This window comes from Scyliorhinus canicula, chromosome 4, assembly GCF_902713615.1.
Source record: "Scyliorhinus canicula chromosome 4, sScyCan1.1, whole genome shotgun sequence".
Classification (NCBI taxonomy): domain Eukaryota; kingdom Metazoa; phylum Chordata; class Chondrichthyes; order Carcharhiniformes; family Scyliorhinidae; genus Scyliorhinus; species Scyliorhinus canicula.
The window spans coordinates 3943743-3966724 of record NC_052149.1 but is presented as its reverse complement, the minus strand read 5'-3'; the positions used below and the strand labels follow the sequence as shown (position 1 = coordinate 3966724).

The 22982-nt window shown below is 52.5% G+C and overlaps 1 protein-coding gene across 1 annotated transcript in view; it reads left to right on the top strand.

Moving 5' to 3' along the window:
- slc44a5b (solute carrier family 44 member 5b) overlaps window positions 1-22982 on the top strand; it is a 436275-nt gene that overhangs the window by 210391 nt on the left and 202902 nt on the right. The window contains exon 3 of the mRNA XM_038793600.1: window positions 5204-5277. Coding sequence (XP_038649528.1) covers window positions 5204-5277 — 74 coding nt within the window. The remainder of the gene's footprint in view (window positions 1-5203; window positions 5278-22982) is intronic.

The following is a 22982-nucleotide window of genomic DNA, read 5'->3' as shown; positions in this document are numbered from 1 at the left end:
GACATGGGGTGGGTGGGATTGAGAGGTGAGGGAGCATCAGGAGAATGGGTGGACATGGGGTGGGTGGGACTGAGAGGTGAGGGAGCATCAGGAGAATGGTTGGACATGGGGTGGGTGGGACTGAGAGGTGAGGGAGCATCAGGAGAATGGGTGGACATGGGATGGCTGGGATTGAGAGGTGAGGGAGCATCAGGAGAATGGGTGGACATGGGGTAGCTGGGATTGAGAGGTGAGGGAGCATCAGGAGAATGGGTGGACATGGGGTGGGTGGGACTGAGAGGTGAGGGAGCATCAGGAGAATGGGTGGACATGGGGTGGGTGGGATTGAGAGGTGAGGGAGCATCAGGAGAATGGGTGGACATGGGGTGGGTGGGATTGAGAGGTGGGGGTTAGTGTAGATATCAGCATGATATCACTCAAAGAGAAATGTGTCATCTTCTCCAATTTTCGTTCCACTCTTTCTTTGAGCAGAGCATAGCACACAGCTCTGATACCTTCAAACTTCCCACCTAATGTAAACCTGTTTTCATGTACCTGGTCTTAATCCATGAACTCACAACATGTTCCCCCAATCTCTAATGAGTGAATGGTGCCTGGGGGGTATTCTATCAATATAAACACAAACTGAGCCCATGTCCCAGGGACCTGTGGCGAGTCTTCTAACCTGCACGGTTTGGTATCCGCGTGTCTGCCTTCCCACCTCAGGCCGGCTTCCCGAGGTGGTAGCCCCCATTCCGGCTCAGCCTTGCCATGAAAATGGCTTTGGCTGGCACGGCCTGAGTGGTCGTGTCTCTGGCGCATGGCTTGACTTTGGCGACTTGCTGATCAGCAAGCCTGAATGTCAAGCACCACCTAACACCTTTCACCAGGAAAATGACCAATCCCCTTGTGAGTCAGACGTGTTGCAATCAACTCCCTCTGTAAACACCATATCCAGTGTAGCTGTGCTACAAGCAAATTATAGAGCAGTCTTTTCACTCGTTTACTCTGGGATTGGCTTCATTGCACAAGAAGAATTGAAGGTTGTTGCAGCCCACAGTGCAAGAAAATGATTCACATAAACTAAAGAACAGTCCTCACTTTCACATGTAAAAATATAACTAATTCATTATAATTATCTTCAACGCATTCTATCAAAAGAATGTAATTCTTTTTAATAATATGCTTGGACTATTAAGCTATTCAATAATGTATAACTTACTAATGTACAATATAATACTATTCCTCAGTCAGCGGTTAAATAGGAAATGTCACACATTTAGAACTATATTGTGTACACATTTTTGGGCTTGGCATCCATGTTAGGACTGGTCAGTGGTATGTGGACACTCATAGAGACCAGCTAGCAGAATCTACAAACCTGTTTTTGTTATGGGCAGCACGGTAGCATAGTGGTTAGCACAATTGCTTCACAGCTCCAGGGTCCCAGGTTCGATTCCGGCTTGGGTCACTGTCTGTGCGGAGTCTGCACGTTCTCCCCGTGTGTGCGTGGGTTTCCCCCGGGTGCTCCGGTTTCCTCCCACAGTCCAAAGATGTACAGGTTAGGTGGATTGGCCAGGGTAAATTGCCCTTAGTGACCAAAATTGTCATTTCGTGTTGGGTGGGGTTATGGGGATAGGGCGGAGGTGAGGGCTTGGGCAGGATGTTCTTTCCAAGAGCCAGTGCAGACTCCTTCTGCACTGTAAATTCTATCTATCAACTGAGAGATCAATAGCCTGGAGACATGGATTTAATATGATTAGTAGATGCATTAAGAAGGAGTTGAGCAGAAATTGTTTTCACAAAGATCAAAGTGGGGATCAGGAACTGTCTGCCTGGAAGTTCAGTAAAGGCTGGGACCCTCAGCATATTAGAGATGTGTTTGGATCTGTCAGGTTCTGTAACCTAAGGGACTGCGGACCACAAACAGGAAAGTGGGAGTGGGATGGATCATTCCTTTCACCCAGCACCCATGTATCAATCCAGCGTACTGTAAATTTCCTTTGGCCTGGATTTGTTTGGGTCAGGAAGGCCCTGTGCCAGCAGGCCTACCTTGTGACTGACGCCGCTGTCAGCGAAAGTCCCATCCGCTCAGAACCGTTGGCAAATCAGAGGCCAGCAGTTCCTCACTGAGCCGAAGCCAACAGGCATAATGGCTGCTGGTGCGAATCCACCCAGCAGAGCCCCATGATCATGGCGGGAACCCAGGCCAATGGTGAGGGAGGTCAGGATGGGGGAGGCAGGGGAGACTGGATTTGTTTTATTGTCACGTCTACCGAGGGACAGTGAAAAGTATTTTTCTGCGAGCAGTTTAAACAGATTTTTGATTTGATTTGATTTATCGGCACATGTACCCAAGTACAGTGAAAAGTATTTTTCTGCGGCCGAGGAACGTACACAGTACGTACATAGTAGACAAAAAGAATAATCGACAGAGTGCATTGACAAATGGTACATCGACAAACAGTGATTGGTTACAGTGCGGAACAACGAACCAAACAAAGTAATCCCAGAATCCCGCACATGCACTTCCTCTTGCAAACACCTCATCCGATATTGACCCCCCTCCCCCCACCATTCACACCTCCCAGGCTTCAATGACCGTGGCCCCTCCCCCCACTACACTCCCATTCACTAACCAACCTGCTTTAGCTAGTGCGGAGACCCCTCCCCCTTCCTCCCCTCCCCCTCCTCAGTAACACCGCCTCACGTGCCTCGCAAAAACCTCCCTCATGCCAAGAAACAATACAGAACCTCACCCGTAAGAAAAAACAAAACTAAAACCCAGGGCAATTGTAAGCAACCCCCCCCCCCCCCCCCCATTCAGGAAACAAATCATTTCACTGTATCTCAGTACACGTGACAGTAAACAAATCCAATCCAACTCCAATCAAATGGAAAACCCTCCAGAAGAAAACACCAGCCCCACCAATCAAGTCCAGGTCCCAATTCCCATCTCTGTCTCAGTCCTTCGGGCCTTAACGAACACATCCACCGCCTCCACCGTCTCAAAATAAAAATCCTTCAAACTGTCCGTCACTCTCAACAACGCTGATTAGATCACTCCAACTCTCACTCCGCGACCATGCAATGCCACCTTCGCCCGTCCAAAGACTGCCCGCCTTCTCACCAACTCGTAGCGCGAGAGTTCTTCCCCCTCCCCCGTCAACGCAAACACCTTTGCGAAGTATTCAGTTGGCCTCAGGCCCTCCACCCCCCCTCAGGCAGGCCCACGATTCCCAGATTTTGCCTCTTCTACCTGTTCTCCAGGACCCTCCACCTTGACTCTGAGCCCTTTGTTGGCCTCCGCCACCCTCCGCAGCTCCTCACCCATCGAGGTGAACTGGTCACCTTGCTGTGACGGAGTTGAATGAATGAAAGTCATCTTTCATTCTCACTCCACAGTATAAATATTTCCCACTTTCTCTGTCTGTTAGCTTAGACAAAGAGTCATCGGACTTGAAATGTTCCCTCTTTTCTCTCCCTACACATGCTGCCAGACTTGCTGAGATTTTCCAGCATTTTCTCTTTAGTTTCAGATTCCAGAATCCGCAGTAATTTGCTTTTGTCTTCGTCACTGCCACCTTTATCGGGGCAATCGCCTCCCCCACCCACTCCTTCATTGCAGTCATCATCTCCCTCCGCAGCACCTCAATATGTTTGCCAAACAGCCTCTCAAACTCCACCGACATCAGCTCAGTCAGAGTTTGCACCGTGAAGGGAGCGGCCCCACCCAGTGACCCAGCCCCCGGCCAGACGGACTCACAGCCTCACTCAATGGCGGACTGCGCTCGCCCCCTTCTTTCCAGCACCCTTCTTCTGGGTCTTCGACATTTCACGTCTTCCTTATGACTTCCCACACCAACTTGTCAACAAACTACTCCTGGAACTGGGCAAAAAAGGCCAAAAACCAGAGACTCTAGCGGGAGCCACCTAACATGTGACCTCCACCTCCATATCGTCCTGGGCGGTGTTTCAAAAAATGTTTCTTTTCTTCCAATCCACTCCTCATCCCAGTTTTCTCTTTGTAAACTGCGATATCTTTTATAATACCCTTTATTACTGTCACAAGTAGGCTGACATTAACACTGTAATGAGGTTACTGTGAACTAGACTTAACAGCACAAAAGAAATTGATTGTCGAAGCAAGTGGGTTTAATGATAGATGAACAGAGTTTTATTTCATAGGTCTTCACTGTACAAGGTTTGGCACTAGACTCCCCAAAATCCCGCCAAGTAGCCGATGACGCACACATGTCATGTGATTCCATTCTTAAAGAGACATTAGACATGCCTACAATAACCTACATCTACAGGTTGGGCATCCCTTATACCAAATGCTTGGGGCTGACTGTGTATTTGAGATCGGAATTTTTCGGATTTCAGAATACAATGTGATAATGCACATGTGGGGCACGTTGGGACCTGCGCATGTGCGGTGCGTTGGGACCTGCGCATGTGCAGCGCGTTGGGACCTGCACATGTGCGGCGTGTTGATACCTGCACATGTGCAGCAGGTTGGGACTGTCACATGTGTGGTGTGTTGATACCTGCGCATTATCTGGGAACCTTCCCAGAGCATTGTGCGATTTCCCACTTGGGATGTCAAATTGGCGCTCAAAAAAAAAGTGCGGATTCTGTAATTTTCCAGTTTTGGGAATTTCGGATAAGGGATGCTCAACCTGTATGACACCTATATTATCTAAATTATATCGGAATGACATTACAATGTAACAATGACTAAAGGATTAAATTGCAAGGCCTAGTTGTATCATATTGGTTACTATTTCCTTGAGTTTGTAATATCTGATGGAGGTGTTTAAAATGGTTCAGGAGAGTGCGAATCGGTAGATCTCCCCTCAAAGGTCTGTGAATCCTGTGGGTCAATTGGTGCTTTGAAGAGCGAGACTGACAAGACTTTTATTGGTTGAGGATCATTTTCAGTTATTGATTACGGGGGAGAGGGTTGGGAAATAGGGTCGGGTCACTGATAAGCAATAATCTAATTGAATAACAGAAGATGCTGTAGGCAGTGAATGGAGTACTCCTGTTGCGAGGAGCCTTTTGGTAAGGCTATTGAGAGATAAAGAACGACAGGTAAATGGGGTCGAGAGACAGATCAACTGTGATCTAAGGGGAGGTTTAAGGGGCTCATTAGCCTCATCTTATTGCTGCATCAATACTGCTTTGACCATACATTCTGTTTCTCTCTCCTTCATTTTAGGCATTGTACAGACGTCCTGTGCTGCGTGTTATTTATTGCCGTAATCCTCGGTTACATTGCTCTGGGAGTTATCGGTAAGTATGTTTCAATTACCTAAATCCCAATGCTCATTTTCTGCTCTCCCACTTAAAGTACGTCGATTGTCAGGGGACAGTGCGGACAATCTGTAAGGGCATGTCTTGTCACTTTGCGTAAAAGTACAAAGGAAATAAGATAAAAAGCCTTGCTGGTGGCCCGTGAGTGTTCTTGTTAAGTAATAGACCTGCTCTGTACACAGACAGATGGTGATGAGATTGAGTCGGACAGCTTCTGTTGTTAACATCGATTTACCAATGATTTCCCGTGAAAAAAATACCTGGTTAAGCCACACTTTCTAACTAACTGCCCGGGTTTGATTGTTCACTTGTAGCTGACATGCTACAACGGATACTGACAAACATCTATCGACAGGGCTGAAAGTTAATAAAAGGAAGCCTTATCCATGATGAACTGCCACCAGATTTTCATTCTCAATCGATATTTGCTGATTGTTATTGGTTTTAATACATGTGAGTTGTGTTGGGAGAAAATTAATGCAACATTCTGGTCAATAAAGGTTCGATGAATCAAATGCGATCATCATCGATAAAGATTGAAGCCCAGTCAATCACTTCCACTTCAGCTGGTTATTGTTCAGTCGAAGATAGATTTCAAACTGCCCCCCCCCCCTCGATATCGACCTTCGGGAAAATGTATTTTTAGGAAAACATTTGCTTGTTTGTTACCTGAGAACTCGAGAAATGTAAACGTGTTTCCACTTCAATTTTTCACTGTATTCTTGCTCAAATATTTTCCTAATTTTCCCCCCATGGCTTCCACCATCCTTCCTCCCATTTCCACATCCCTCTGTCCCCCTCTCCTTCCCCCTCTCCTTCCCCCAGCATCTGTTCCTCCCCTTCTCACCTCCTCTGCTACCTTTTAATTTCTTCCTCCTTCATTCCCCTCTCCCCTCCCCTCCCCTCCTCCCCTCCCTTCCCCTCTCCTCCCCTCCTCCTCTCCTCCCCACCCCCTCGCCAACTCCCCTCCCCCTCCCCCCTCCACCCCCTCCCCTCCCCCTCCCCCCTCCACACCCCCCACTCCTTCCCTCCCCTCTCCTCCCCTCCCCTCCCCTCTCCTCCCCTCCCCTCCCCTCTCCTCCCTTCCCCCCTCCCCTCCCCCTTCTCCCTTCCCCACTCCTCCCCACACCTCCCCTCCCCACACCTCCCCTCCCCTCCCCTCCCCTCCTATCTCCTCTCCTCTCACTATCTGTCTGATCTAAAAGCCACCTTGAACTTGATCCAGGGAAGGTTTATCCAGATAATCTACCTGCAGGAAGCTATGATTCCATTGCTGATTTCTCAATGATCAGCACCAAGTTGCCACACAGATGGGGTCAAGGGATATGGAGGTGTGAGGGGGCGTGTGCGGAGCATAACCGCTGGCACAGAACAGATGGGCTGAGTGGCCCATTTCTGTGCTCTGGTTTGATGTAAGAATTGAGTTTACCAACCGTCACACCCACGTTAATGACCAGAGTGACACGGCCGTGACAATGACGTGGTGATACTGTGCCAGAGGGACTGAATTCTTCAGGTACTGACTGTGCCTAATGACAGCTGAGTGTGTGAAATCACCTCATCAACAATAACAGCAGGAACTTCCATTTACGTGCAACTTCCATAGAAATGTCTCAATGTGTTTCCTAAAGTTGTGAGGAAAAGACTGAACTGCAGCTGAGTAAGATTAACGAGGCAATCGCAGCAAAAAAGCCAAAATCACAGAATAACAGAACGGTTACAGCACAGGAGAATATTCAGCCCATCGTCTTTCTGCTAACTCTCCAAAGGAGCAATTTACCTCGCGCCCTGCTATTCCAATCACCGACCAGACCCCAGCAGCAGCTCGGATACTGGACCAAAAACCCCAATATTTTATATTTTTCAGACTGTGTAGAAAGATCGATTTGCTCTCGGGGTGATTGCATGAAGAAATAGGGCTGAGTTATTTTAAATCAAAACTTTATTGTGAAATGAAAATCGCTTATTGTCACAAGTAGGCTTCAAATGCAGTTACTGTGAAAAGCCCCTAGTCGCCACATTCCAGCGCCTGTTCGGGGAGGCTGGTACGGGAATCGAACCGTGCTGCTGGCCTGCCTTGGTCTGCTTTAAAAGCCAGCGATTTAGCCCTGTGCTAAACAGCCCCTATGAATAACAGTATTAAACATTTTTTATTAAAATGGTCCAATGAAGGGGCAATTTAGCGTGGTCAATCCACCTACCCTGCACATCTTTGGGTTGTGGGGGTGAGACCCACGCGGACACGGGGAGAATGTGCAAACTCCACACTGACAGTGACCCAGAGCCGGGATTCGAACCTGGGTTCTCGGCACCGTGAGGCAAATATTAAACTTTTTAACTTTAACCCTGAAAAAACAGCGCACACATATGCCTTAAAACTACTATTCAATTAATCAACAAGAAAATACACATACAGCTCTCAATCCAGCTTAAACAAGCAATGCCTAAAGTGCTACAACTATTACAAAACAGATTCTGGTTCCTTTGAGAATCCTCCGCACCTTCAGGGGCTAGGCCGGCGCCGGAGTGGTCTGTGCCCCGCTGGCCGGCGGCGAAGGGCCCCCGCCAGCCGGCGTGAGTTGGCGCGTGCGCGGGAGTGCCACCGTGTGCTGCCGTCATCCCAGCGCATGCGCAGAAGGGTTCGTCTCCGCACCGGCCATGCGGATCGCTACAGCTGCCGGTGCGGAGTAATAGAGTGCCCCCACGGCCCAGGCTCGCCCGCGGATCGGTGGGCCCCGATCGCGGGCCAGGCCACCGTGGGGGCACCTCCCGGGGCCTGGTCCGCTCGCACCCCCCCAAGAACCCTGGAGGGCGCCCGTGCAGCCAGGACCCACCAGTAAGGACCTATTCTAATTTACGCCGATGGGACTGGCAAAAAACGGGCGGGACTTCGGCCCATCGTGGGCCGGCGAATTCGGGCAGACTTGGGGCCCATTGAGTCACGCTGTTTCCTGCCATTCTCCGAGGCGGGCGGCGTGATTCATGCCGGGCCGATATTTGGGGGGCCGGAGAATTTGGAGGATGGCGGGGGGCGGGATTCATGCCGACCCCCGGCGATTTTCCGACCCAGCGGGGGGGGGGGGGGGGGGTCAGAGAATCCCGTCCCAGACTTCACTTCCAAAAATCTCCAAAACCCAGGGTGGGATTCTCTGTTAGCCGACGCTGAAATTGGGAAATGTGGGGCGGGATTCTCTGATCCTCGCGCTAAGTATTGCCGCCGGAGCGTTTTACGATGGCGTCGTCTGGCGCCGAGGATCAGCGATCCTGTGCCGCACAGGGGTCCAGCACGGCACTGGACAGCCTCACGCTGCTCCAGCAGCCAATCAGACGCCAAGCGAGGGCCACGGGTCCACACATGCGTCAACACTTAGTCTCAGGAACGGAGAATCGAGCCCCCTGTCTGTTCTCCAAACTGCCTCTCTCCACAGCTTCTCACAAAATGGCCCTGTGTCTCTCTGAGCTCCGCCCAGCACTGACCCCAAGGTAGAAAAACACAGTATATCTCTGCGGGCAGACTGCAAATCATTAACTCCACAGGGACTTCCCTCAGTCAAACCACACTAACCCCAGGCTTTAACCCTTAAATTGCCCACGGCATTTATAATCCAATTTCCTAAAACCTTCCAATCGTCACACCCGCCTTCTCCCCGTAACCCGGAACATTCTTCCTCTACAAGCGACAATTCAGTTCCCTCTTGAAATCCTCGATTGAACCTGATTCGACCACATTCACTTAGCGCATTCCCGATCCTGGCACTCGCCGGATGAGAACGTTTCTCCTCCTGTCTCCGTCGCTTCTTCTGCCGATGTTATTAAATCCGTGACCTCCTGTTGATCTTAAACATTCCACCAATGGGAACACTTTCTCCCTGTCTACTCTTTCCAGACCCTTCATGATTTTGTAAACCTCGATCAAATCCCCTCTCACCCGTCTCTTTGCCAAGGGAAAGAGTCCCAGGGTGCGATTGTCCGAGCCCCATGCTGGGCCGGATGGGCCGAGCGGCCGCGCGGAAACGCCAGAGTCCCGCCGGCGCTGTTCACCCCTGGTCACTGCCGGCGGGAGGTCTGCGCGAATTGTCGGGGGACGGCCTTTGGGGAGGGGGGGGGGGTTCCGTCCCTGGTGGGGGTGGGCGCATCCGGTGGGGTCTGGCCCGCGATCGGGGCTCGTGAGCCGGCCTCTCCCCACCCCGGGCCTACTTTTGTGCGCGGCTGGCCCCTGAACCCCCGCGCCATGTTGCGTTGGGGCCGTCGCGCTGAAGAAGACCCCCGTGCATGCGTGGGTTGGCGCGGAGCCCATTTGGCGCCGGGAAGGGAGGCTGGAGCGGCGTGAACCGCTCCAGCGCCGTGCTGGCCCCCACATCGGTCATCCCTGCGCCTGTTACGCACCATCATGAAACGCGACAGCGTTCACTAACCCAGGTCTCCTCGCTCGGAGGTTTTGAGCCCCTCCACATTAACAAGATCCGTCTCCGGGCTACCAGGAAGGCAAAGGCCAACACCTCGGCCACTTTCGCTTCCTGAACTCCCGGATCCTCCGACACCCCAAAGATCGCTATTGTTGGACATGGCTCCACCCGCGTGTCCAATATCCTGGACATAGTCCTCACAAAGCCCTGCCAGAATTCTTTAAGCACCGGGCATGCCCAAAACATATGGACATGGTTCGCTGGACTCCCTGCACCTCTCGCGCACCTGTCCTCCACCCGAAAAAACTTGCTCATTCTCGCCGTTGTCATGTGAGCCACCGGTGCACCACCTTAAACTGAATTAAACTGAGCTTGGCACATGATGCGGACGAGTTCACCCTGCCCATCAGCCCACAGGCCCTCATCCAGCTCCTTGCCTAGCTGCTCCTCCCACTTGCCCTTCAGCTCCTCCACTGAGGTTTCCTCCACCTCCTGCAGCTCCTGGTATATGTCCGACCCTTCCCCTCTCCTACCCAGATGCCAGACACTACCCTGTCCTGTGTCATTCGAGGGGGTTGCCGCGGAAATGCCCCCAACTGTTTTTTGACAAAGTCCCGGACCTGGAGGTGTCTGAAAGCATTTCCCGGGGGGGAGGCCGAACTTCTCCTCCAGCGCCTGAACGCTAGGGAAGGTCCCATCTATAAACAGGTCTCCCATCCTTCTAATGCCTGCCTTATACCGGCCTTGAAACCCCCCGTCTATCCTGCCCGGAGCAAATCTATGGGTGTTCCGTATCGGGGTCCAAACTGAGGCCTCCTCCTTCCTGTGCCTCCTCCACCAACCCCAGACCCTCGGGACCGCCGCCACCACCGGGCTTGTGGTGTATCGTGCCGGTGAGAATGGCAGCGGTGCCATAATTAGTGCCCCTCGGCTGGTGCTTTTGCATGACGCCGCCTCTAGCTGCCCCCACGCCGACCCCTCCTCCATTACCCATTTAATACCCACCTAAATATCGAAAGCTCCTCTCCACCATCTTGAGTGGGAGCTGCCCCAGTCTCTCCTCCTGGCCCCTAGCGTGGATTACAAACAGCTCACTTTTCCCCACGTTCAACTTGTACCCCGAGAAGTCTCCCAGTATCCGCATGACCTCCCTCATCCCCTCTAGCTGGTCCGAAATATAAAACAGCAGGTCGTCCACCTAGAGGGAAACCCGGTGCTCCCCCCTGGACCAGCCCCCTCCAGTTCCTCAGTGCTATGGCCAGCGGCTCAATTGCCAGGGCAAATAATAACGGGGACAGGGGGCACCCCTGCCTCGTCCCTCGGTGCACCCTGAAATACTCCGACCTCAGCCGGTTCGTGGACACACTCGCTATGGGGGCCTGATACAGCAGCTTGACCCACCCTATAACTCCCTCCCCGAACCCAAACCTACCCAACACTTCCCACAGGTACCCCCCTCCACCCTGTCAAAGGCTTTCTCTGTATCCATTGAAGCCACTATTTCTGCATCCCCTCCCTCCGAGGGCATCATAATAATATTCAGGAGCCTCCTCACATTTGTGTTCAGTTGGCGAAACCCGTCTGGTCCTCCTCGATCACTCCCGGGACACTGTCCTCTATTCTGGTGGCCAGAATTTTTGCCAGCAATTTGGCATCTACATCCAGGAGCGATATCGGCCTGTAGGACCCACACTGAAGCGGATCCTTCTCCTTCAAAATGAGCGAGATCAATGCCTGTGACATCGTCAGGGGGAGGGCTCCTCGCTCCTTTGCCTCGTTAAAGGTTCTGAGCAGGAGTGGGCTCAGTAACTTCGAGAAATTCTGATAAAATTCTACAGGGACGCCGTCTGGACCCTGGGCCTTGCCCGACTGCATACTTTCCCGTCCCTTAACTACCTCCTCCAACTCAATCGGGGCCCCCGGTCCCTCCACCCACTCCTTGTCGACCCTTGGGAACCTCAATCGATCCATAAATTGCTTCATCCCTGCCCCTCCCCTCGGTGGTTCTGACTCGTATAGCTTCCCATAAAACTCCTTGAAGACTTCATTGATCCTTTCTGGGCTCAACACCGTGTTACCCTCCTTATCCCTCACTCCCCCGATCTCCCTGGCCTCCTCTCTCCTGCGAAGTTGGTGCGCCAGCATCCTACTGGCTTTCTCCCCATTCTCGTACACTGCCCCTTTCACTTTCCTCCTGTGCCTCCGCCTTCCCCATGGTCAGCAAATCAAACTCCGCCTGTAACCTCCGGCGCTCCTTTAGCAGCCCCCCCCCCCCGGGGGGCCGCCGCCTACCTCCTGTCCACCCTCAGTATCTCTCCCACCAGCCTCTCCCTCTCCGCCCTCTCCCTCTTCTCTCTGTGGGACCTAATAGAGATTAACTCCCCCCCTGATGGCCGCCTTCATAGCCTCCCAGACCGCTGCCGCTGTTACCTCCCCCTGTGTCATTCATTGTCACACAGTTCTGGATGCTCCTCCTTATCCGCCCACACACCTCTTCATCCGCCAGCAGCCCCACATCCAGTCTCCAGAGAGGGCGCTGCCCCCACTCCGCCCCCAGTCGCAGGTCCGCCCAATGCAGGGCATGGTCCAAGACCGCAATGGCCGAATACCCGACCCCCTCCACCCTCGGGGTTAACGCCTGCTCAGCACAAAAAAGGTCAATGGACGTGAGAGAAAAAGGAGAACACCTTCGCCCTGGGCCACACGAATCTCCACGGGTTCACACCCCCCATCTGACCCATGGACTCCCACAGGGCCCTGGCCGCCGCCGGCCTCTTTCCCGACCTGGACTTAGACCGGTTCAACACCGGATCCAAGTGTTAAAGTCCCCCCCGCGTAAAGTTACTTGTCTACAAGTCCGGGATCTTACCCAGCATGAGCCTCATGAATTCCGCATCATCCCAGTTCGGGGCATACACGTTCACCAACACCACCTGGGCCCCTTGCAGCTTGCCACTCACCATTATGTACCTGCCCCCCCCCCCCCCCCCCCCCCCCCTTGTCCGCCACGATGCTCCCTGCCTCAAACACCACCCGTTTACTAACCAGAATTGCCACGCCGCTGGTCTTTGAGTCTAGCCCCGAGTGAAACACCTGGCCAACCCATCCCTTCCTTAGCCTCGTTTGGTCAGCGGGTTTTAAGCGCGTCTCCTGTAGCATGGCCACGTCCGCCTTTAATCCCTTTAAGTGCGAGAACACACGGGGCCTCTTGACCGGCCCGTTCAGGCCCCACCCCATTCCACGTAATCAGCCTGGACGGAGGGTTAACCCCACCCCCTCCCTGCCGACCAGCCATCTCCCTTCTTCGGCCAACCACGTACCCGCGCCCCCCCGCTCACTCCAGCCCTCCCGCCGGAGACCCCCCAGCCCTCCCCTCCATCCATCCCCAACAACTGGCTCCCCTTCAGTCAGCAAAGCAGCACCACTTCACCACCCCCCCCATCCCCCAGCACCCCCCCCCCCCCCCCCCCCCCCCCTGCCAAGCAGGATGAGCTAATTTATGACAGAATCCTGGAGGAGGACGCCCTGATAATCTGGATTATCAGGTCACTTGCCGACAAGGGAGGATTGAGAGCTTGTGAAAGCAGAGAAAAATGCAAGGCATTTATTTGGAAGGATGGAGATGCCTCATGGGGAAGATTGAGCGAGACCATTCAGTTTGCTGGCCGGAGAAGAGAACGTGTACCAAAGCCTAATCCCTCCAAAATGGAGAAAAGACCGCAAACCGCCACTTTGAAATGTTCTGGATGTGACGGCAACAAATGTTATAACTGAAGAGAATGTCCAGCTGAGAGTACAGATTGTCTGAACTGTGTAAAAATAGACCGTTTCAAAACTGTCCCTTACTCTTAAACCTTGACAATCTGTAAAAACAGGGAGAAAATGTTAAATCTGAACTACATCCAAGAACAGGAATAATCCCTTTTCAGGGAGCTGAATGGAAATTTGTGAGGTGCAATGGATACTGTGCTTGGCCGGGATTCTCCCCTACCCGGCGGGGCGGGGGTCCCAGCGTGTCGGAGTGGCGTGAACTACTCCGGCATCGGGCCGCCCCAAAGGTCCGCACCTTTAGGGGCCAAGCCCTCACCTTGAGGGGCTAGGCCCGCGCCGGAGTGGCGCCACGTCAGCAGGGGCCGAAAGGACTTCGCCGGCCGGCGTAAATCCGCGCATGCGCGGTGCGTCAGCGGCTGCTGACCTCATACCGGCGCATGCGCTGGGGAGGGGGTCTCTTCTGCCTCTGCCATGGTGAAGACCATGGCGAAGGTGGAAGAAAAAGAGTGCCCCCATGTCACTGGCCCGCCCGCCGATCGGCGGCACAGGCCACCGTGGGGGCACCCCCCCAGGGTCAGATCGCCCCCCGCCCACGCCGCCAATCCCGCCGTTACCAGAGGTGGTTTAATCCACGCCGGCGGGAGAGGCCTGTCAGCGGCGGGACTTCGGCCCATTGCGGGCCGGAGAATCGCCACGGGGGGGCCCGCCGACCGGCGCGCCACGATTCCCTCCCCCGCCGAATCATGGGGGGCGGAGAAATCGGGACACGGCAGGGGCGGGATTGACGCCGGCCCGGGGGGGGGGGTCTGAGAATCCCGCCCCTTGCCTCTGAGCCGGAAGCTCCAGGTTTGCGTTCGACTCCCACCCCAGGCCTTGATGTCCAGGGAAGGTGCATTCATAACACGGCCAAACAGGTTTGTTATCAACCTGCAAAATCCTTCCAATCACCCCAGTGCCTGATGGTAGGAGTGGGACAGACTCCTTGTCAGTCACACTTGATGTGGAGTGGCTCCCCTCAAGCTATGAGCCTCTGCCGACAGAGTAGCGATCTGCTCCAGCAATCACCACCTATGGAAATTGACAAAAGCCTGCTTTAGTGCAAACACTCGGTGTGGGAAGAGAATTGGAATTGGAGGGGAGGTAAATGATACTGAAAACAAACATTGTTAAACTCAAAGTGGATAGATAGAAAGTTCAAAGTTAGGCACAGCAGCAGCAGGGTTTTCTATTTATTGGATGAAGTCAAATGGCTCAAACAGATTACATTGCAATGCTTACATTAGAACAGTACAGCACAGAACAGGCCCCTCGGCCCTCAATGCCGCACCGAGCAATGATCACCCCACTCAAGCCCACGCATCCACCCCACACCACAACAACCCCCATTAACATTATTTTTTAGGACACTAAGGGAAATTTATCATGGCCAATCCACCTAACCCGCACATCTTTGGACTGTGGGAGGAAACTGGAGCACCCGGAGGAAACCCACGCACACACGGGGAGAACGTGCAGACTCCGCACAGACAGTGACCCAGCCGGGAATCGAACCGGGGACCCTGGAGCTGTGAAGCATTGATGCTAACAACCATGCTACCGTGCTTATTATTGATTGATTGATATTTATTGTCACATATACCGAAGGACAGTGAAAAGTATTTTTCTGTGGTCGAGGGAACGTACACAGTGCGTACATAGTAGACAAAAGAATAATCGACAGAGAACATTGACAAATGGTACATCAACAAACAGTGATTGGTTACAGTGCGGAACAAGGGGCCAAACAAAGCAAATACATGAGCAACAGCAGCATAGGGCGTCGTGAATAGTGTTCTTACAGGGAACAGATCAGTCCGAGAGGGAGTCGTTGAGGAGTCTTGTAGCTGTGGGGAAAAAGCTGTTCCTATGTCTGGACGTGCGGGTCTTCAGACTTCTGTACCTTCTGCCTGATGGAAGGGTCTGGAAGAGGGGGCAATGCCTGGGTGGGAGGGGTCTCTGATAATGCTGTCTGCCTTCCTGAGGCAGCGGGAGGTGTAGACAGAATCAATGGGAGGGTGGCAAGCTTGTGTGATGCGTTGGACTGAGTTCACCCCACTCTGCAGTTTCTTGCGATCTTGGACCGAGCAGTTGCCATACCAGGCTGTGATGCAGCCAGATAGGATGCTCTCTATCGCACATCTGTAGAAGTTTGTGAGAGTCGATGCAGACATGCCAAATTTCTTCAGCTTCCGTAGGAAGTAGAGGCGTTGTTGGGCTTTCTTGACTGTTGAATCAACGTGAGTGGACCAGGACAGACTGTTGGTGATGGTGACCCCCAGGAACTTAAAGCTATCGACCATCTCCACTTTGGAGCCATTGACGCAAATGAGAGCGTGTTGTTCTGCGCTTCCTGAAGTCGATGATCAGTTCCTTGGTCCTTCTGACATTTAGAGAGAGGTTGTTTTCGGTGCACCATGCAACCAAGTGATTTATCTCCCTTCTGTAGACTAATTCGTCGTTGTTTGAGACACGACTCACCACAGTCGCATCATCTGCAAACGTATAGATTGAGTTGGAGTTAAATCTTGCCACACAGTCATGTGTAGGGAGCGTAGAGGAGGACTGAGCACACATCCTAGTGGGGCCCCGGTGTTGAGGACTATTGTGGAGGAGGTGCTGTTGCCTATCCTGACAGATTGTGGTTGGTTGGTGAGGAAGTTGAGGATCCAGCTGCACAGGGAGGGGTTAAGTCCAAGATTGCAGAGTTTGGTTATTAGTCTTGTTGATATAATGGTGTTGAAGGCGGAGCTGTAGACTATGCACAGCAGTCTGACATAGGTGTCCTTGTTGTCGAGGTGTTGGAGTGTTGATTGCGGAGCCAGTGAGGTGGATGAAATTGCTGGTGAAAATCACAGCACTGGATTCAAAAACAAATTCTCAAAAGTGTTACCAGAAGTTAAAGACCCAATTATCACATCATCCTACGAGCTGACGCTGAACCGAGAAAAAAACACTCCTGGACAAAGTCAAGGACAAAATAGAAGAGATGCAGCAACAAGGAGTTATCTCATTGGTCGCCATGGCAATAACGTGGTGTCCAGGAATGGTTAGAGTCCCCAAACCAAACCGCTCGATAAGATTCTGTGTGGATTTGACTCAATAACCAAGTCAGTGGAATGTGAGACCCACCCAGTCACCTCAGTGGATCAGAGCCTTGTCAAACCGGCCCAAGAGAAATTTATTCACCAAACTGGATGTGAAGAGATGATCCTGGCAGGTGTCTCTGGACAAGGAATCCCGATTGCTGACCACATTTACAGCAACGTTCGGTTGCTATTGTTTCAATGGATTGCCTTTGGAACCACCTCCTCTTCAGAGAAACAGGAAGCATGGAGTCAGTAAGATGGCAGGTAGATGATGTACACATACATGGATCCATGAGAGAGGGGCAGGATCACAGGGTCAGAGCAGTGCTCAGACACTTACAGCGTGCAGGCCGAGCATTGAATGAAAACTGAGTTTGCCACAGCTATGCGGTTTCTAGGTCACATGGTCCACGCCACTGAAATCGGTTGACCAATTAGGGAGTTAAGTTAAAAACAGCACCTCTAATGTTGTGATATCGGAATTACTTTCTGCGCCATTGGCAAATGAGTACAGAAAGAGGTGGATGGATCAGATAAACGTGTGGCTAGAGAGATGGTGCAGGAGGGAGGGCTTTAGAAACTTGGATCGGACTTCCGGTGGTGGCCATAAGTCGCACATTTGAAAGCTCCCGTCTGTAACGGACTTTTGGACCTTTCTCCCCCCGTTTTTCCCCCAGATTTTATGGGATAAATCAGTGAAGAGTGAGACAGTGAGGCGAAATCCCTCTCCGGTGTAGGGAGAATTGGACCAGAAGTGGCCGTGTGAGACGACAAAGTCCTATAAAGGAGACGCGAGCAGAGCTGGTATCGCGGGAAAGCATGGCGGAGAGCAAGGGCCGCGGGGAGACGGCACAGTGGTCGACGGAGCAGCCGGTGAAGTTTTTCGAGGATTGCTTCGCCAAGCTGAAGAAGGACATGCTGGACCCCATTAAGGCTTCGATTGATGAAATGGTTCAGAATCAGGAAACCCACGGGGGAGCGATCCAGGAGGTGGAACAAAAGTTGTCCGAGCATGAGGAGTATATGACCGTGCTGGAAAGCAAGGTGGGGATGATGAACGACCGCCAGAAAAGAATTCAGGAGAAGCTGGAGGGCCTAGAGAATAGGTCCAGGAGGCAGAATCTCAGAATTGTTGGCCTCCCTGAAGGCAGTGAGGGATTGGATGCGAGGGCCTATGTGACGGGCATGTTGGAGAAGTTGATGGGGGCTGGGACGTTCCCTTGGCCCCTGGAATTGGACAGAGCGCACAGAGCCCTCGCCAGGAAGCCCAGAGCGAACGAACCGCCGAGGGCCATGGTGGTACGTTTTCACCGTTTCATAGACAACGATCACGTTTTGCGGTGGGCCAAGAAGGAACGGAGCAGCAAGTGGGAGAACTGTGAGCTGCGCATTTATCACAACCTGGGAGCGGATTTGGCCAAGAGGCGAGCTGGGTTCAATCAGGTAAAAACGACCATCTTCAAGAAGGGGGTGAAGTTCGGGATGTTGTACCCAGCCCATCTGTGGGTCACACATGAGGAACGGGACTTCTACTTTGAAACGGCAGACAAAGTACGGACCTTCATTAAAGAAATGAAGCTGGAGGTGAATTAAAAGACACTTAAGCCATGGAGAAGTACTGTGGCAGCGATTTGTGGTGTTGGACTGTATAAATTTAAGTAGCTCTATGTGAAATAATGGGCTGTGTGGATGGTTAAAGGTTGATCTGTCTTACAGGGACCTTGTTAGAGGGGGGATGGGCTTTGAATTTAGTTCTGCTTTTTGGGTGAATATTTTTCCAATGTGATTGTTTCTTCACTATTTTTCTTCTGTTGTTTGTTTACTGGGGAATGTGATGCTTTTAAAATGTTTATTCATGGGGGTGGGTGGGGAGAGAGGAGAGTACAATAAGGAGACAGACTGCTTGGTGCCAGGGGCGGGAGCTATCGAGTCAGCATAGGTCATCTGACTTTCGGAAGCACAGTGGGGGGTGGACAGGTGTTAAGCTAGAGCTTGACTTGGGGGATTGGGTTTTTAGTGTTGTTACTAGGGGACAAATTGGAAGTCGGGAAGGGCGACAGCACGAGTGGGGACTTGAGTATGCGGAGGACGCCAGCTCGAGGTTAGCCTAAGAAGGGTGATGGCTAATCGGGGGGGGGGGGGGGGGGGGTGCTGAAAGCCCCCCGACCAGGCTGATCACATGTAACTTGAGAGGACTGAATGGGCCGGTCAAGAGGTCTCGCGTGTTCGCGCATTTGAGGGAACTCAAGGCGGACGTGGCAATGCTACAAGAGACACACCTAAAGGTTACAGACCAGACGAGATTGAGGAAATTAAATGAAATGAAAATCGCTTATTGTCACAAGTAGGCTTCAACTGCACTGAAAGACCAGGTGCGTAGCGATCTTGATCAGCAAACGAGTGACATGCGAGTCAGGGAGAATCGTGTCAGACATGGGGGTAGGTACATAATGGTGAGTGGGAAGCTGGAGGGGGTGCGGGTGGTACTCGTGAACATATATGCTCCGAATTGGGGCGATGTGGAATTTATGAGGCGGGTTTTAGGTAAGATCGCAGACTTGGAGTCACATAACCTGATCATGGGAGGGGATTCTAACACAGTCATTGATCCAGAATTGGACCGGTCAATCCAGGACAGGGAGGAGGGCGCCCACGGCAAAGGAATTGAAGAGATTTATGGCACAGATAGGGGGGAGTAGATCCATGGAGGTTTGCACGGCCAAGGGTGAAGGAGTTTTCCTTTTTCCCACATGTCCACAAGGAATACTCTCGCATCGACTTTTTTGTTCTGAGCAGGGCGCTAATACCGGGGCTGGTAGATACTGAGTGCTCGGCAATCACAGTGTCGGATCATGCCCCACATTGGGTGGATCTACGGGTTAGTGTGGAGAGAGGGCCACGCCCGCTGTGGAGACTGGATGTGGGGTTGCTAGCGGACGGAGCGATCTGTGGGCGGGTTAACAAGTCTATTCAGAACTACCTGGAAACAAATGATACGGGGGAGGTTTCCGCAGCGACGGTTTGGGAAGCTTTGAAGATAGTGGTCCGAGGGGAATTAATCTCGATATGTGCCCACAGAGAATAGGTGGAACGGGCTGAGAGGGATAGGTTAGTTGAGGAGATACTCCAGGTGGACAGGAGATACTCGGAGGCCCAGGAGGCGGGGCGACTAAGGGAGCGGCGGAGGTTACAGGTGGAGTTTGGGCTTTTGACCACAGGGAAAGCGGTGGAACAGTTAAGGAAGGCAAGGGGGGGGGGCGATCTATGAGTACGGGGAAAAGGCAAGCAGAATGTTGGCGCACCAGCTCAGGAAAAGGGAGGCGGCCAGGGAGATCGGTAAAGTAAAGAGTAGAGATGGTAACACTGTCCTGGACCCAGCGGGGGGGAACGAGGTGTTTAAGGACTTTTATAGTAAATTATATGAGTCGGTACCCCCGGCTGGGGTGGAGGGGATGAGGCAATTTCTGGATCAGTTGAGGTTCCAGAGGTGGATGAGGATCTGGTGGAGGGACTGGGAGCCCCAATTGAGATTGAGGAAATAATCAAAGGGCTGGAGGGCATGCAGTCGGGCAAGGCCCCGGGGCCGGACGGCTACCCAGTGGAATTCTATAAGATGTTTTTAGAGATATTGAGCCCACTGCTGGTGAGGACATTTAATGAAGCAAGAGAGAAGGGAGTCCTCCCCCAACAATGTCGCAGGCCTCGATTTCATTGATCCTGAAACGGGAGAAGGATTCGGAGCAACGCGAGTCATACAGGCCAATTCCTCGACTGAATGTGGATGCCAAACTGCTGGCTAAGATACTGGCCACAAGGATAGAGGACTGTGTCCCGGGGGTGACAGGGGGAGGCCAGACGGGATTTGTTCAGGACAGGCAGCTCACGGCCAATGTTCGAAGGCTTCTAAATGTTATTATGATGCCCTCGGAAGGAGAGGAGGCGGAGGTGGTGGTAGCGATGGATGCGGAGAAGGCTTTTGATCGGGTGGAGTGGAATTACCTGTGGGAGGCGCTGGGAAGGTTTCGGTTTGGTGAGGGCTTTATTGACTGGGTGCGGTTGCTCTATCAGGCACCAGTAGCGAGTGTGCGTACGAACCGGCTGAGGTCGGGGTATTTTGAACTACACTGAGGGACGAGGCAAGGGTGCCCCCTCTCCCCGTTACTGTTTGCTCTGGCCATAGAGCCATTGGCCTTGGCGTTAAGAGCCTCTGGGAACTGGAAAGGGCTGGTTCGGGGTGTGTGTGTGTGTGTGTATGGGGGGGGGGGGGGGGGGGGGTGGAGCACCGGTCTCGCTCCCCGCAGATGACGCGTTGGAGGGGATGGGGGAAGTGATGCGAATCCTGGGGGAATTTGGCAATGTTTCGGGGTATAAATTGAACATGGTGAAAAGCGAGATGTTCGTGATCCAGGCAAGAGGACAGGAGAAGAGACTGGGAGAGCTGCCGTTTAGAATGGTCGGGAAGAGCTTTCGGTATCTGGGAATCCAGGTGGCCCGGGAATGGGAGGCACTGCACAAGTTAAACCTATCCCGGCTGGTAGAACAAATGGAAGGGGACTTTAAGAGATGGGACATGCTCCCGCTATCACTGGCGGGGAAGGTACAGTCCGTGAAAATGACGGTCCTCCCCAGATTTCTGTTTGTCTTTTAGTGCCTCCCCATCTTCCTCCCTAAGGCCTTTTCCAAGCGGGTGAATAAGATTATTTGAACAGACGAGGAGGAGCGTAACAGACATCTACAGACGCTGAAGGAAGCCCTCGTACGAACGGGATATCGCGCTCGACTCATCGATCAACAGTTCCAACGCGCCACAGCAAAAAACCACACCGACCTCCTCAGAAGACAAACACGGGACACCACTGACAGAGTACCCTTCGTCGTCCAGTACTTTCCTGGGGCGGAGAACCTACGACATCTTCTTCGCAGCCTTCAACACATCATCGATGAAGACGAGCATCTTGCCAAGGTCATCCCCACACCCCCACTACTGGCCTTCAAACAACCGCGCAACCTCAAACAAACCATTGTTTGCAGCAAACTACCCAGCCTTCAGAACAGCGACCACGACACCACACAACCCTGCCATGGCAATCTCTGCAAGACGTGCCAGATCATCGACATGGATACCACCATTACACATGAGAACACCACCCACCAGGTACGCGGCACATACTCGTACGACTCGGCCAACGTTGTCTACCTCATACGCTGCAGGAAAGGATGTCCCGAAGCGTGGTACATTGGCGAGACCATGCAGACACTGCGGCAACGAATGAACGGGCATCGTGCGACAATCACCAGGCAGGAATGTTCCCTTCCAGTCGGGGAACACTTCAGCAGTCAATGGCATTCAGCCTCTGATCTCCGGGTAAGCGTTCTCCAAGGCGGCCTTCAGGACGCGCGACAACGCAGAATCGCCGAGCAGAAACTTATAGCCAAGTTCCGCACACATGAGTGCGGCCTCAACCGCGACCTGGGATTCATGTCGCATTACATTCATCCCCACCATCTGACCTGGACTTGCAAAATCCTACCAACTGTCCTGGCTTGACACAATTCACACCTCTTTAACCTGGGGTTACCCCTATCTCTGGAACTGGAATGACTTAATTACCTGCAAATGCTCGCATTCGTATCTTCTTGCATCTTTGACTTTGTCTATATATATGTTTCTGGAACATACCACTTCATTCACCTGAGGAAGGAGCAGTGCTCCGAAAGCTAGTGATTCGAAACAAACCTGTTGGACTTTAACCTGATGTTGTAAGACTTCTTACTGAACAGGAGAGGTGCCAGAGGACAGGACAGATAATGTGGGGCGATTATTCAAGAAGGGAAGTAGGGTCGAACCGGGAAGGTACAGGCCCCTGAGTCTAACCTCAGCGGTAGGGAAACTACTGGAAAAAAATCTGAGGGACAGAATTAATCTCCACTTGGAGAGGCAAGGATTGATCAAGGGTAGTCAGCATGGCTTTGTCAAAGGGAGATCATTTCTTACAAATTTGATTGAACTTTTTGAGGAGGTGACTAGGTGTGTAGACAAAGTTCCACATGGGAGGCTAATGAGGAAGGTAAGAGCCCATAGGACCCAGGGGAACTTGGCAAATTAGATCCAAACCTGGCTGAGTGGCAGGTGGCAGAGGGTGATGGGCGAAGGTTGTTTTTGTGACTGGAAGCCTGTGTCCTGTGGTGTTCCACAGGAATTGGTGCTGGGTCCCTTGCTGTTTGTCATGTACATCTGAGTGTGAATGTGGGGGGGGAGGGGGGGGGGGGGGGGGGGGTTGATCAGTGAGTTCGCAGATGACACAAAAATTGGTGGTGTGGTAAATAGTGAGGAGCAAAGCCTTAGATTACAGGACGATATAGACGGGCTGGTTAGATGGGC